At 37.8% G+C, this 16832-nt stretch overlaps 1 protein-coding gene and 1 long non-coding RNA gene across 44 annotated transcripts in view; one reads left to right on the top strand and one right to left on the bottom strand.

Moving 5' to 3' along the window:
• Window positions 1-4355, bottom strand: part of LOC147577828 (uncharacterized) — a 44750-nt gene extending 40395 nt beyond the window's left edge. Inside the window, exon 1 of the long non-coding RNA XR_015254523.1 lies at window positions 4278-4355. This is a non-coding gene — a long non-coding RNA (uncharacterized LOC147577828). The remainder of the gene's footprint in view (window positions 1-4277) is intronic.
• EIF4G3 (eukaryotic translation initiation factor 4 gamma 3) overlaps window positions 1-16832 on the top strand; it is a 315852-nt gene that overhangs the window by 223962 nt on the left and 75058 nt on the right. For 35 of the 43 annotated variants that reach the window (XM_086715926.1, XM_086715923.1, XM_086715919.1 and 32 more), the window contains 5 exons: window positions 3395-3483; window positions 7741-7987; window positions 12150-12283; window positions 14380-14499; window positions 14882-14992. In XM_086715926.1, coding sequence (XP_086572052.1) covers window positions 3395-3483; window positions 7741-7987; window positions 12150-12283; window positions 14380-14499; window positions 14882-14992 — 701 coding nt within the window. The remainder of the gene's footprint in view (window positions 1-3394; window positions 3484-7740; window positions 7988-12149; window positions 12284-14379; window positions 14500-14881; window positions 14993-16832) is intronic. The other 8 variants (XM_086715929.1, XM_086715921.1, XM_086715916.1 and 5 more) reach the window with 1 other exon arrangement.

The following is a 16832-nucleotide window of genomic DNA, read 5'->3' as shown; positions in this document are numbered from 1 at the left end:
GGGGCTCGACCTCACAAACTGTGAGATCATGACCTGAAGTTGGCCACTTAACCGACTGAGCCACCCAGGCGTCCCTATACTTGTATCTTTTAAATGCTGGCAAGTAAGTAGGCCAAAGCATTCAGGTATCTCAGAGATAAGATATTTTCTAACTTTATATCTGTTTAAATTTTATGAGTGGAGAGCATGTGACTCTCATGAGTTCAACCTTGCAACTTGGTGTGGAGCCTGTAGCTCTTCGGTAGACCATCTTATAGTTAATCATGTAGTAATAGGAGCCTAATCTAAGGTGTAGGCATTGGGAATGGACTATTTAAGATGGTCTCTTGGATATAATTCTCTTATTCTAGCTAATTCATTATTAATTGTCTTGTTAAATCAGAGCGTTGATGCCTCTGTCTCCCTACCTTCCTACCTTTTCTTCTCCCAGCTGTAGCACAACCAAAGTTCACTGCCCCTCTCCACCAATGTGGTAAGAGAGGGATTGTATATCATAATCTCACCAGATACTAGGTATGTGGATATCTGTGTTCAGGTTTTCAAAGACTTGCATATCTGCTAAAGAAGTGTGTGCTTTCTCTCACTTCCTTTTGTGCATTTCTACTTTAAATCAGAACTTTAAGTAGCCACTTAAACAGAGTAACAATTTCTGCTATGTAAGTAGCTCTTTTTTTTTAGAAAGCATGTTAAATGTTTTATGTTGTCCAGGAAAGAAATGTGTGGTTGTTTTTTATGTTTTTGAGTTGTGGGTATGGTTGATATATTCTTAAAAAATCAGTTGATCTACATCTCTGGGTTTTGTTGGTTAGAGGAAACTACTCATGAGTGTATATATCATACCAAAGAATCCTTCATAAAGTGGTCTTCCCTATTCTGTGAATGGAATTTAGAACTAAATTTTAGCATGTATGAAGTAAAATTTAAAATAAAATGTACGGGGCACCTGGGTGGCTCAATCAGTTAAGCATCCAACTTCGGCCCAGGTGACGATCTCAGGGTTCGTGAGTTCGAATCCCGCATCAGTCTCTCTGCTGACTGTGGAGCCTGCTTCGGATCCTCTGTCCCCTTCTCTCTCTGCCCCTCCCCTTCTCTCTCTCTCTCTCTCTCTCTCTCAAAAATAAATAAACATTTAAAAAATTAAGAAAAATAAAATGTACGTGTCACTCAAACTCTGTAACTCTTCAAAAGGATTCTGCTGTGGAAGCAGAATTAATCGCAAGCATTTTGAAGAGATGCACATTAAATAGACTGGTTATATGTAGAAGTTCCTTAAAAAAGAAGCGACCACTACATACATACACACCTGAATATACATATTCAATATAAGACCGTGAGGCTATAGCAAATTGCCCATGTTTACACCCATGTTTACCAGAATCTTAGTTCCATACTTTGAGAAAATAATTTACTTTGAATAGGTCACCAAGGAAGATTAACAGTGGTCTAATGTTTTTTGTTTATTATAGTCCCTGAGGTGAAGGCTTTTCCATCTAGTTATATCTAGTTATAAAAAAGTGAGGTGTATGTAACAAAGGAGATTTACAGAGTATTGTTTATAATGGTGCAGTAATTTTGAGAAGAATGTTAAATGTTTCCTTTTCCTTGTTCCCCAAAACAGTGTGAGTGTTCATATTGTACTGTTCTTCTGAAAAAAGAGTGGGCTCTTCAGAGAGACTGGTTGGTTTAGTCTTAATGAGTGATGTTACATTTCTGTAGGGAAACAGTACATGGTACTCTTCAGCTTTGTGTTTGTTTCTTTTGATAATGTCTCCATTTGCTAAATGGACTTTTCTTTGATTCTTCTCTCTACCTACCTTCCTGTCATACCTTACTTCTCTGTTGACTCATGTGTTGCCTTCAATAGGATCTTTTTTTTTTTTTTTTTAAGTTTATTCATTTTGAGAGAGAGAAAAAGAGCAAGGAGGGGGCAAGGGAGCAGAGAGGGGCGGGGTGGGGTGCAGAACATCTCAAGAAGGCTCCACTATCAGCATAGAGCGCAACGCAGAACTTGATCTCACAACCCTGAGATCATGACCTGAGCCGAAGTCTGTCACTTAACTGAGCCACCCAGATGCCTCTGTATGATCCTTTTAATAGCTTCTTTTTGCTCTCTGATATTTAAATAGTCTTTAAATTGCACATCCAAGTGTTGAATGGTTTTGTGGAATTACAAGTCAAATGAGTTTTTAAAAATCCTTTGTAAGGGCACCTGGGTTGCTTAGTCAGTTAAGCGTCCAGCTCTTGGTTTTGGCTCAAGTTGTGATCTCAAGGTTTGTGAATTCAAGCCCCGAGTCAGGCTCTGCCCCGCATCAGGCTCTGCACTGTCAGTGCTTGGGATTGATTCTCTGTCTCCCTTTCTTTGCCCCTCCCCTGCTTACTCTCTCTGTCTCTGTCTCAAAATAAGTGGATAAACCTCAAAAAAAAAGAGGAAAGAGAGTGCATTTAAAAAAATCTTCTGTGAGCTTAATTTTCCATCTAGAACTTCTGATACAATATAATAATAATTGAGTAAAAATTAGGTTTTCTTTCTTGATTTTCTCCCCAGCAGTATGAACGACTAGACCAACAGGACTGATCTGAAATGAGAACTGAATGTTGTAGAAGTGCTGCCTAGCTAATGAAATCTTAAAGTGTCCTTTTGTTGTCTAGAGGCTTTATTTTATTTTATTTTATTTTATTTTATTTTATTTTATTTTAATGTTTATTGATTTTTGAGAGAGAGATAGAGAGAGAGAGACAGCGTGAGTGGGGGAGGGGCAGAGAGAGAGGGAGACGCAGAATCCAAAGCAGGCTCCAGGCTCTAAGCTGTCAGCACAGAGCCCGACACAGGGCTCGAACTCACAAACCGTGAGATCATGACCTGAGCCAAACCCGGATGCTTAACCGACTGAGCCACCCAGGCGCCCCTAAGGCTTTAAAAAAACAGAAGTTGGAATTTGATATTTTTTGTAGCTTAGGTATCATCTAACCTCACTCTTAACCTTTGTGGTTGAATATGCAAGGAACCTGAGATGTGTGACTTGCTTTAGGTCACATAGTTAATTAATAATAGAAGCAGACCCACGTCTAGAATTGGCTGGTAGGCCAATTTCTTGTATAGATACCACATACTGAATTATATGCCTGGCTATGTCCTAACCATGAAACAGGATGAACCTAAACCACTGGTTGAAAGGCTGTATGTGCTGATGTGAACAATTTGTGCCTAAGATACATGCCATTGCAGTGTCTGGGCCACAGTTACCCAGTTATTGACTTGATCATTCTGCTGTTTCTTCTGTACGGGTGAAGCCCTCATTTGGCGTGCTAAATTTGAATATAGGTATCATTTAGACTTAGTATTATCAAACATGACTTTGCAGTGGGAAGTAATGGCCCTAATCTTGTATTTCAGCTCAGACAGCTGTAACTGCACCAAAGATGTGGAAAAAACCAAAAGATCGGACCCGAACCACTGAAGAAGTGTTGGAGGCAGAAGTGGAGGTAAGGGGCAGCAGTAAATCTCTTTAGCTGATGTTAGGAATTGTGGGGCCATTTTCAAGACAAGTGTATATTTTTATCTCTTTTTTGAGATCCTGTTTTTCAAGGAAACGTGAGCACATAGTCTGATTTTTTTTTTTTTTTTTTTTTTTTTAGTCCACAGAATTTTAAAAAGATTGTTGGTAGCATGTTCAGTTTCATCAATTTCTTGTCTTTCAAAATGTCTCTTCAGCAAAACTAAGTTACTGTTTAATTTTGGGTTAATCCCTTAACCCTGTCAGTTGAATTTGTCCTTGTATTAACTGGATGGAAAGACTAATCTGGTAAAGAATAATGGAAAGTTTTTTCAAATACCCATTAGCAGTAGTGATAGAAATCGTCAGATACGTTTTAGGGAAATTCATTTTGGATATGTCGTCTTGTAACTGGATCCCAGGAATATAACTTTTCACATATGATTTGCCTGTTTGAACTAAACCATTCCAGATTTTGCTATAGGTTACAGCACAACAGGAGACAAGGTGAGGCAGAAACAAGGGCAGAGTCAGTCCGAAGGAGTGTTCTAACAGATTCATAGTCTATAATCTTCATATCCTGAGTGTTATATACTGAATCTTATAAATCAAGAGTAATCTAAAATATCTGTATGTTGCTTTTTTCTTGAACTCTTAATGTCTGCTTATTAAAATAGTTCTTATAAGTGTATAGGGTGTTAACATTAAAATATAGAAATTATTTTAAAGTGATTTTAAGTACATTTATTTCAAAAGGCTTTTCTATCTAGTTATAATTCTTACCCTTTCGAAGCAGTTCACAGTACCCCTTTGTTATTTCTCCCTGTCCTGTCACTGCTCTTACATGATGCTCTACTGATGTCACAGTTAGTCCCATAGCAACCACTAAAATGTTTCACGGAAGCAATTTCAATGTGGTTATCAGGGGATAAGAATTAGCAGGAATTTGTAGAGGGGCAAATAGTTGCTGCACGTGTCTTGCAGTTTAACAAGAAAATGTTGCTCCTACAGAGAATAAAATACCTTCCAGAGACAGGAGAGTCCCATACATTCCTGGTATAGCTGTAAGAGCTTCCTAACCTGGTTACTCTTTAGATTCCGCTATTTTTTATTCATTTTCTTGTTATACTTTATGTTCCTTTGCTAGATTTCTAAGCATTACTGAATTAAATGGGAAGGCCACCACTACTGTGCCTGCAGATATTCATTCTCTTCTTTAGATCAGAGGTTGGCAAACATTTCCTGTAACCGTTCAGATAGTAAATAGTTTAGATTTTGTGGGCTGTATGATCCCTGTCACAGTTCTCCATTCTGTTGTTGTAGGCCACATGCAGCCACAGATAATGTGTAAGCAAATAATTGTGACTAAATTCCAGTAAAATTTTATTGGTCAACATTGAATTTAAATTTCATGTAATATTCATGAAAGTCTATAGTATTCTTTGGAATTTTTTCAGCTACTACAAATGCAGAAACCATCCTTACCTCACATACTATACAGAAACAGTTGATGGGCCAAATTTGGCCCATGAGCGATTATTTGCTAAAACCTGCTTCACGTTGTTATTCTTCATACATGAGAACTGTTTCAGCTCATTTTGAATCCATCACTTTTTTCTTTACTTTATGGTTTATTTTTGATTATTTGCACACAGACTTTTTTTTTTTTTTTTTTTTTGCCTCCAGATATCCTAATTCCTTGTCTTTCCTAAATTTGAGCATTTATTAGAGTAGTTTACTATATACTGGGGTCATTATCTTTGTTTTCACTGATTATCAAGCTCTCCTTTTCTTAATAGATTTTTCTCAGCCTTTCAAAGAATGTGTTTCAGGTTCCAGCATATTTTTGGTTATATATTGGGTTATATCACTGCAAATATTTTATCAAATTCTATAAATTATAGTCTACAAGGATAACTAGAAGGATGATTCATCTTAAAATTGATGCTCAGGGCATCTTTAAAATACCTTTTTAAATTTTAGTGTATTTCCTCTTATCACATACATAGTTGTCGGTCTGCTTTTCTAGCACTTTAAAAACTCATGAGTTAAATAGGCAGTTTTATCAACTAAATTCTTTTAACAAGTTCCTATAAAAGTTTAACATTTTACAGTCCAGCCCATAAGGTGTTTTCTTTGCTTCAAGCTGGTTTTCTTAGTAAACAGTTTAGAAACTGTTAGACAGTTACAAACTAGTTTAATATAGCGTCATCCAGCTGAAAGAAAAATAATCATCATAAATACTTAATGCAGCTAATTTTGTGGATTTCCTTGAAAAATATCCTTCTAACAGTGTACCTCAGACACTTCAGTGGTTCTGTGTTCTCTAAAGTATGGTTTGTCATCCATGGAAACAAATTTCTTTTTACTTCTTTTTCTAATTAGAAATTAACTTTCCAAGTAATAGATTCTCTGCTTTATATCCAACAGATTTTCTCTTGTTGATTTTAGGTACAGAGTAGAGGACATAATGTATTTTTTTCTCTAAAATAACATTTTTCTTCATTTTACATGATCTGAAATCATTTCAGCTTTTGTCTTCTTGAAATTTTTACATCTTTCTTTTGATTATTTCCATAATATGTTTTCCTTTTAGGGGAGTGGGGGAAAGCAAACGTGCACACAGGTGTATGTGTGTGTGTGCATGTTTGCATGAATTTTTTGTTTTCATTATAGAAGCAAATCCGAAAAACCATCTGTTTCTATTTACAGCATTTGAAAATGTAGTCTTTTCCCATGATCTGATGTAGTTTAGAAGAAAATTTATTAGTATTATACCTGTTAAGATATTTCATTTATATAACAAAGTAGGATTTGTAACTCCTTAATTTTTTGAAAAAACAATTTTGTAAAGCAATTAGGGTAACCACTTGCTTATGTATATGACATTTTTAAAAAAAATTTTTAATGTTTGTTTTTGAAAGAGAGCACGCACATGAGTTTGGGAGGGGCAAAGAGGGCAATACAGATAATTTCAAGCAGGCCCCACACTTTCAGAGCAGAGCCTGATGCGGGGCTTAAACCCACAAACTGTGAGATCATGACCTGAGCCTAAATCAAGAGTTGGACGCTCAATTGACTGAACCTCCCAGGTGCCCCTACGTAAATGACATTCCTTCATACAGTTCTCTGTTGAGCTTCTATTTTTGGCTCTTCTGGCATGAATCTGTCAGTTAGAATGCCTACTTCCTCTGAGTGTTTGTTCCGAAGAATTGTTTTTAGAGTACTTACCTTTCATGATAAAGAAGAACTTAAAGTTCATAGAGAACTTTGCCTCAGGGAGTTTTGACGGTTCATATATAGCCCTCAAGAAATTAATTTTTCTTTGATATCTGAAACTGTGGTGGTCAAAAATAATCTGGTGAGGGGCGCCTGGGTGGCGCAGTCAGTTAAGCGTCCAACTTCAGCCAGGTCACGATCTCGCAGTCCGTGAGTTCGAGCCCCGCGTCGGGCTCTGGGCTGATGGCTCGGAGCCTGGAGCCTGTTTCAAATTCTGTGTCTCCCTCTCTCTCTGCCCCTCCCCCGTTCATGCTCTGTCTCTCTCTGTCCCAAAAATAAATAAATGTTGAAAAAAAAAATTTAAAAAAAAAAATAATCTGGTGAATAACCTCAATTCCATTTTGCTTTTTAAAAGTAAGATGCACTAGAACCCAGATTTCTCTGTAGAGGAATATGTGCCGAGCACTTTTCCATATGTAATTTGAATAAGGTCACAACCATAGAGAATTCTGAGAACAAGCAAACAAAAATAGATTTTAACTAACAGGTGGCTTCCTTGTAAAATGAGGGATAATCAGCTTTTTGGGGCCCAGATACTCTAGTCATCGAAATCTCCATTTAGCAGCAAGAGGGCAGCACAAAAAATACCCTCTAGTGTTTCTTTTTATATTTGTTGAGCATTAATGGCAGAGGTAGGAGTGCTTGATTTAGATTTCTGACTAGGACTCTTTCGTGTCCATCAAGTACTAGGATTAACAGTTCTTTCCATTCTAACCTTTGGTACATTTAGATTTCATTAGTCATGTTAAAGCATTTCAGTAGCCATATGACTTGTCTTCGGTATCCCAAGAGATGAAGTGAGAAAAGTGTTTTAAACAAACCTAGCATTCTAGTGCCATGTGCTGAACACAGACATCCTTTTTTTGAGTGACATGTTTTCCCCTGCCTTTTGAGGGGATACATGTAGGTCTTCATGCATATTTACATGATAAAAATGATGTAACCTCTGTGCTCACTTATGCTTTAGCCTAAAGCTGAAGAGGAGCTTTCAGGCGACAAAGTACTTGAATCTGAACAGGATAAAATGAGCCAAGGGTTTCATCCTGGAAGAGAACCCTCCGACCTAAAAAAAGTAAAAACTGTGGAAGAAAATGGAGAAGAAGCTGAGCCTGTACGTAATGGTGCTGAGAGTATTTCTGAGGGTGAAGGAGTAGATGCTAATTCAGGCTCCACTGATAGTTCTGGTGAAGGGGTGACATTCTCATTCAAACCAGGTAAGTCTATCCCATCCCCCCCCCCCCCCACCTTCCTATGTGTGTCTTATCTATTCACCTTACAGAAATGTTGGTTCCTGTGGAGAAATATTGGATGGAAGGAAGAGTCTCGTCACAGAGTAATATTTACAGAATAGATTAGCAGGCATAAGTTAGTGACTAGCAAATCCAGAGTTCTGTGTGGGCGGAAGTGATATCTGATGCTGGTATTCTGCTTTACTGGCATCGGAAGAGTTGCTGGCAGAGGATTTCAGTCAGTGCTAGTCTGGTGGGACTCAACAAGAGAAATTGAATTTTATTTAGTTTACTTGAAAAAGGACTATTTCGGTGCTATTTTGTGTTCATCATTTCACAAGCCTTAATCACTTAACCCTTACTTCATGCAATGCACTGACATTTTTTACTGTATTCTCTTCTTTTAAAAATGTTGGGTTACAGGGTCCCTGGCCAGCTCAGTCAGGAGAGCATGCGACTGTTGATCATAGGAGTCTTGGTCATAAGTTCAAGCCCCACATTGCGCATGGAGCCTACTTAAGGGCAAGAAAAGAAAAAAAGAATTTAAAAATGTTGGTTATAATTCATTAAACTAATTTCTCAACAGAAATTTGTTGACAGAAATCACTCTGTAGAATGGAACTGTGATAATCAGAAGCAGTTCCTATGTACCTGCGGTACTGTGCCCTGTGAAATCCATGCTATGTCTCAGAGGGTGTTTCATCTTTAGGTACTGTCCAAATACAAAACCTCTATCCCAGTATATGTGAACTGCGGGTGGCTGACTTTGAGATTAATAGAGAGGTTTGCATGGATATGTGGGGAAGGGTGGTTCATTTGATAGAAAGTTTGGGATGAGTGCAGTTTTTCTTAGCCAGCCAAATCTGAGTGACTTCTGTGCGAGGTAGGGTTGGATTGTAAAATGTCAGACCTCAAAAATAATCCATAGACAGTGTTTGTCAAACTGCTGTTTTTAACCCTTTTAATAGGTTGTGAAATTAGTGAGATACAACCAGCATTTGTTAAAATAGACAACAGAGGCGCACCTTGGTGGCTCACTCAGTTGAGTGTCCAACTTTGGCTCAGGTCATGATCTCATAGTTCATGGGTCTGGGACCCACGTCGGGCTCTGCACTGACAGTGTGAAGCTTGCTTGGGCTTCTCTCTATCTCTCCTCTCTCTCTGCCCTTCCCCCCATTCATGCTTTCTCTCTCAAAATAAATAAACTTACAAAAATTTTTAAAATAAAATGGAGAACGGTAAAAAAATGTCAGTGCATTACTGGAGTAAGGGTAGACCGTGTTTTAAGAAACTTTTGTATCTTTTATATATGTATTTGTTCTGGGTCATAAAGTTGTTATATTTCTTATTGTGAGTTGTAGTCAAAAATGTTTGAAAGTCACTGATTATTGATACCACCTTAATATACTGGTCTTTTCACTACCAGTAAACTGCTGCTAATGGGTTTTATGAAATTGTAAGGCCATGCTATAGTAAGTTTTTTTTTTTAACTTTAAGGATTCAATGTACTGAAATTACTTCTAAAAATCTAGGCTTGTATCATATCACGAAGTACTTGTGGCTACCAACAGTCCTTCAGGAGATTGAGACGCTTATCATGTTTAGGACCATGTCAGCTATATCTCTGGGAGTCGGGGGGGAGTGTATTTTTAGTAACCTCTATGCCCAGTGTGGGACTCAAACTCCCTCCCCCAAGATCGGAAGTCGCATGTTCTACGAACTGAGCCAGCCAGGCACCCCCTGTCAGTTATATTCTTATCCTTCTATTTGGCAAGGAATAAGTGCACAACTATAGACCCCAACTGTATTGAAACACTAAACTGCCTTTTGCCTCTGTAACATACACTAGCAATAACTAGAAAAAGGGCAGTTTAAAATTTAGGTCTCAGGGGCCCCTGTGTGGCTTGGTCAGTTAAGCATCTGACTTTGGCTCAGGTTATGATCTTGCAGTTTGTGGGTTTGAGCCCCGCATCAGGCTCTGTGCTGACAGCTCAGAGCCTGGAGCCTGCTTTGGATTCTATGTCCCCCTCTCTCTCCTCCTCTCTCCCATTCATGCTCTGTCTCTCTCTCAAAAATAAATAAACATTGAAAACATTTTTTAAATAAAAATAAAATTTAGATCCCAATAAACTGTCTGCCTTTTAATGACTACAATAAGGTAATTCGGATTTGGTTGAAAATATCTGCAGTGTTCTCACAGGCCATCATGAGTCTATCACCTACACCTTAAAAACCACTAATACAAAGTAGTATTATCATGAAGTGATCTGGGGCATGGGTTTGATGAAAGTTTTGTTAATTAAAAGAAAAATGCTGTGACTTGCTTTTATGATCCAACAAAAATTTCAAGAAATTCTCCAACTTTATATAATGAAATTAGGATTATGAGAAATGATAGCTGTAACAATAGTCATAGTAACAAAGTAACGCTATGGCAAAAAACTAATTTAAAATTAATATTGAACGTATTAACTCTGAGGAGTGCCTGACTGGCTCGGTCAAGAGAGCATGCGACTCTTGATCTCGGTGTCATGAGTTCAATCCCCACGTTGAATGTAGAGATTACTTCAATAAATGCAACTTATAAAAAATCAAGAGTGTGTCAGGATTTTTGAAGAATATGTGCCTTCCCAGTTTTGTCTCAGCAAGCAAGTACATTATTTTCTTCACAGTAAACTGTAGTCAGCAGTGCTAAGGGGTTATTATCCAAAATACATAAAGAACTCATACAACTCCACAAAACAAACCCCAAATAATCCAAGTTCAAAAATGGGCAGAGGACTTGAATAGACACATGAGAAGATGCTCAACATCACTAATTACCAGGGAACTACAAATCAAAACCACGATGAGATACCACCTCACACCAGTCAGAATGACTAGTATCAAAAGCAAGAAATAAATAACAGTGTTGGTGAGGTTATGAAGAGGGAACCCCCATGCACTACTGGTGGGAATAAAACCATTGCCATTGTAGCTACTATAGAAAACAGTATGGGTGTTTCTCAAAAAATTAAAATCTAGGCTTGTATCATAGAAAGTAATTCTACTTTTGGGTATTTACCCAAGGAGAACAGAAATAGAAATTCAAAAAGATATATGCACCCTCATGTTTATTGCAGCATTGTTTACAATAGCCAAGATATGTAAACAACCTGTGTGTCCACTGATAAAGGAATGGATAACAAAGATGTGTGTATATACATGAGTATGTGCATGCATGCGTGTATACACACACTGTGAAGTATTACTCAGCTGTAAAAAAAAGAATGAAATCTTGCCATTTGCAACAACATGGATGGACCTGGAGGGTATTTTGCATAGTGAAATAAGTCAGACAGAAAAAGACAAATACCATACGATTTCACTTCATATGTGGAATCTAAAAAACAAACAGAAAAACAGAAATAGACTGATAAATACAGAGAACAACCTGTGATTGCCAGAGGGGAGGTTGATGCGGGGTTGGCAAGAATGGTGAACAGATTAAGAAGGTCAGACTCCCAGTTACAAAATGAATAAGTCACAGGGATGAAAAGTACAGCACAGGGAATATAGTCAATAAGATTACATTAACTTCATATGGTGACAAGATGCTTAACTACACTTACTGTGGTGAGCCTTTATTAATGTATAGAATTGTCGAGCCACTGTCTTGTGTACCTGAGATGAATACAATATTGTAAGTCAACTGTACTTCCAAAATAGAATAAACCATTGTGGGGGGAAAAAAAATATTTAACTGCTTAGCCGTTTCAGAATCTTAAATAAGTTATTTGTGTTTGTTTTGTGTCCTTTTGCCTTTTCCCCCCAAAACATTTCCAAGTGAACAACCAAAGAATCCTTTTATATGAAACCAAAGAGTATTATTAGATCCCTTATTTCTGAGATACTGAAGGGCTTGGTAGTTTATATTAAGTGGTTTCTGTAATAATGTCAGTTTACTATCCAAAGGTATCTAGAAGGGATAAAGGAACAAATGGCAGTTTGAAATTTTTACATGACATTTTCTGAGTGTAGCTCAGTGTTTGCTTTGTGTTTCTGTCTCTGACAAAGTAAAGTCAGTACTGGAATCTAATTTGTACTCTTACTGGTTATATATATAATGACCCTATAGACACTTGTCTGCCTACATCCCTTTTTCTAGATTCCTGGAAGCCTGCTGATACTGAGGGCAAGAAGCAGTATGACAGGGAGTTTTTGCTGGACTTTCAGTTCATGCCAGCCTGTATACAGAAACCAGAGGGCCTGCCTCCCATCAGTGACGTGGTTCTGGACAAAGTAAGCAACATACTCAGAGAAAGCTATGTCTTTCTGGTGGGAACTGGTTTTATGAGTACAAATATATGAAGTATGAACAATTTTTAGGAATTATTAGACTAAATGTATTTGAATTCTAATATATGTTCATGTATTATAGTTTTCCTACATAGTGCTGTTGGATTTGAGGTTTACTATAGATTGCTGTAACCTTGGGGTTTGGCCCATATTTGAATGGTGAAGTTTTAAAATTGATTAATTGTCTGCTTATTCCAGTTGTTGCCTAGTGATATGGTGAAAAATGTTTGTCTGTTGGGCTACTATGGCTAAAGTGATATGGAGCTCTTTCTTCACTATTCTAAAATTTCAGTATAGAATTAGAATGGCATTGAGGACAGGTCAGATTGTATCTCAGAATTTCCCTAATACATACTTACAGTGATTCATCTTCACTTTTGGCAAATAAATAGGCACCCTTTCTTTTAACATCTGATCCTAATGGTGCATACAGAAAATTAGTACAGTGTTTATTTTGTCTTTATTAAATTAAAAAGAGTAGAGTCAGATGCGTATCTACCCAAGTAACTATACACACACACACACGTGTGTGTGTGTGTGTGTGTGTGTGTGTGTGTGTGTGTATATATATATATATATATATATATATATATATATATATATATATATAAATGATGAACCAGTGCTGGTGACCAAGCTTAAAATACTTTTGTTTTGGGGCGCCTGGGTGGCTCAGTCGGTTGAGCGTCCGACTTCGGCTCAGGTCATGATCTCACAGTCTGTGGGTTCGAGCCCCGCATCAGGCTGTGTGCTGACCGCTTGCTCAGAGCCTGGAGCCTGCTTCAGATTCTGTGTGTCCTCTCTCTGCCCCTCCCCCGCTCACACTTTGTCTCACTCTGTTTCTCAAAAATAAATAAATGTAAAAAAAATTTTTTTTAATAAAATATAAAAAAAATACTTTTGTTTTAAAAAGAAACTATTAGGGGCGCCTGGGTGGCGCAGTCGGTTAAGCATCCGACTTCAGCCAGGTCACGATCTCGCGGTCCGTCAGTTCGAGCCCCGTGTCAGGCTCTGGGCTGATGGCTCAGAGCCTGGAGCCTGTTTCCGATTCTGTGTCTCCCTCTCTCTCTGCCCCTCCCCCGTTCATGCTCTGTCTCTCTCTGTCCCAAAAATAAATAAACGTTGAAAAAAAAATTAAAAAAAAAAAAAAAAGAAACTATTAATCTTTAGTGACGTGTAGATGGTAACTATCTTACAGAAGGAGATCTACCTCTTTTTGAGATTCCCAGCAGCTGCTTATCCAGACCATATTTGTATTAGTTTCCTCTTTTAAAGCAATAGGTTTTCTTATTTCTCTTGGTATCTAAATCTCTCTTAGGTACTTATTTGGTAGTGCTCATTTGAGACTACTTTACAAGGGGAGGTTTTATATACACTTAAATTAGATTATCCTCTAGGAAATAACTCTTCTTGTCTTCCTAATAGTTTTCTGACTGCATCCATTTATTAGTTGACTTCTCCCTGAGCTACTTAGCTTTTTTAGTCTGTAGTCACATTATATGTCTATACCTCCAATTAATAAGGCAAACCAAGTGAGATTTTAAATGGTGATCACACATGAAAAATATCTCCTTTAGAGACTTACTGTCACTCAAAATACATACTTTACTAACTGTAAGGCAACAGCAACAAAATCAAAATGAGCTATGGCAGGATTCCTCTAGATAAGTTGCTATGATGTCCTGGTGAATATCCTGGAAAAAAATCCCCAAATTTGCTCCTAGTTCATTGGTTCTCATAGCTCTTCTTGTGCCATTCTGCTGGTCCTGAGTGTCTGGTAAGCCAGTCTACTGATTGTGTTTAGCCTCCCCTCGGGAATTTTTAGGCCTAATCAGTCCCAGGGCACCAGAAAGCGATTGCTGACCTAAGGGCTCTAAGGCTAGTCTGGAGGAGGGACCATGGTTCACATAGGACTTCGCTCGTTCAGAAAGCCAGTGCTTATCATTTTAGCTGATCCATCTTTTCTGTCTAGGTTTTTGCCTTTTTGGCACTGAACGCTTTGGAACTTGTGTTAAGCTTTCCTTTGCTTCTTCATGCAGATCAACCAACCCAAATTGCCAATGCGAACTCTGGATCCTCGGATTTTGCCTCGAGGACCAGATTTTACTCCAGCCTTTGCAGATTTTGGAAGGCAAACCCCTGGTGGAAGAGGTGTACCTGTAAGTGCAAGTTTCCTACAACCCAATTAGTTACAAACTGTCATAGACTTCATGACATCTTGTCTCACAGCAAGAGAACGGCTTTTTTTCATTGATTCTTCTAACCAAGAAGTGGAAGAGGTGAAGACTCTCCTTTTTTCCATACTAACATTAAAGCAAATAAAGAATACATTTGAGTCATTTTTACTTGAGAGAAGTTGGTCTGCATTAATTTGGTCTCGATTTTTTTTTCATATGTTTTTCCATGGAAATGAACTGCAGATGGATTAAAAATAGAGCCAAACCTAAATAGGATTTCTGGTTTGTTTTGAGGTGCCCTGATACAGTTGAGATCTCTGATGACATTCAGCTAATGGTCATCTCTTTGTCTTTGTTTCTACAGATTTGCAAAGTGCAGAGCAGGCATGGATCGCCAATTCTGGAACAGAGCAAAGCCCCAGCTTGCGCTCCACTGGCAATGTCGCATCCACCCCTGAAGAGCCTGCCTCTTGGGGTGCGCTGAATCTTTTTTTTTTTTCTTTTTTTTTTTTTAAACAAGAGTCTCTGGTGTTACGATATTTTCTGTTTTGTTCTTCTCACTTACTGTAGGTTGTGAAGTCAAAATATGAACAAATGACACGTACAAAAGAGTGCAGTATTCATAAACTGCAGGTTGCCTTTACACCCCCAGTAGCAGGCTCTTCAGCGGTAGAAGTGACATCACCAGTGGAGTTATGCTGGGGCACTGCCCTGTGCAGGATGCGGCAGGCTGTGCCTACTCCATGCTTTGTAGACTTGCAGAAAGCATGGGGGAAAGTTGCCGATGATGTGAATACCTTTTTTTCCCCCTCATTGGAATGGTATTGAGAGCGCTTAATTGAACCTTGGGGAGGAGCTGGGGGTTTGATATACATTCGCAGATCACCTTGTTAAGACAACTTTATTTTATGTTTGTAAAAATATTTTTATTTAAGGTGACACTTTTTATTTCCCCATCACCTTTTTATTTCTGGAATGGCAACTTTTGAAACCTGCTTCGAAATAAGACTGTATCATCAGAAACTAATGCCACTTGGTAGAGATTTGAATTATTTGTTGTTTGCCTGCAGCCAGACACTAATTGAAAATACCTCAGTGCTTACAATGTGTTGGAGGCTTTGCAAAACCTACAGAAAATATCCGTAATTTGAAGCATACTATTTAGTGAGCATCAACATCTTAAAGGTATCTCTGTGTGTGATATTCTGTTCTCACACAGGATTGAAACTGAATCTTTATTTTCTGTAAATACTAAATTAAAATTTTTTTCTAAAGAGTGAAAGTCTTTCACCAGAAAGTCGTAGAAAGCAGCTTTCTAGAAACCATTTGATGCTTTATTTTTCAGCATTTCCCTTTTTGGTGATTTAAAGTTGTGTTTCTGTTAGCGTTTATTTGTGTTTTAGTTTCGGTTTTGATTTATATCTTTGTTTTGCCACACATTGGAAATAACGTTGATGCTGTTTTGATTTCTCTCTGGTTAACAGCATCTGTCCTTATCATATTGCTCTGTGTTGTTCGTATGTCCTTCACAGAAGGTATGATTTGTTGCGTCTCCTCTTGCAGCGTGTGCTGTCTGTCCCTTTTTATCACCAGCTCGCTATAGAATTAGGTATAGCTAAAAGGAAATACTGTGAATTTAGAATAAGCTCCATTTCTTTTAAAACACTGAAATTAGAAAATGAATTTTGAAACTGTCACAATGTATGTTTGCCCACTAATCTACATGCTTACTTGTATCATATAAATGAGTTATTTGGTGCATTCAAAGTAATGTGATTGGAAATGAGCCATTATCAAGAATTTGTAATGTCTCCAAAAAAGTCAGTTATTTCACTTTCTTTAAAGAGCTCTGTCATGTGCCACAAGCTAATTTTTAAGCAAAATTGAGACTCATCAGAGTAATACTGATATGTTAAGCCTTAATGCAAGTAATTACTTTTCCAGCATCTCCCATAGCTAACAAACATTCTTTGCTTAATTTGTGCTGCTTCCCTTGGTATGTTGTTGTAGATTCAGATGGGAGTTTCATAGGATGTAGATGTCTGACATATAAAGGAACAGTTAATGATGCTGTTTGGGAAAAAGCAGCAGCCCTGCTCTTCATAGTTTTTGGTTCGGAATTTCCTCTAATCATTTTTCCCAGCTTCCCAATTGACTTATAAATGATTACCACCCAAAGATCTTGCGATCTACTAGGTATGGTTCATGGTGTGGCTTAAGTAACTATGACTCCTAGTATGAACTTTCCTGCAAAAGAGGTGTTATAAAATATGTTGAATGCATAGCAGTTGTTTTAACATGTCATATGCAGTTAC

This window comes from Puma concolor, chromosome C1, assembly GCF_028749965.1.
Source record: "Puma concolor isolate L17-30 chromosome C1, mPumCon1.1.hap2, whole genome shotgun sequence".
Classification (NCBI taxonomy): domain Eukaryota; kingdom Metazoa; phylum Chordata; class Mammalia; order Carnivora; family Felidae; genus Puma; species Puma concolor.
The sequence above is the reverse complement of the archived record's forward strand: the minus strand, read 5'-3'. Positions and strand labels throughout refer to the sequence as shown.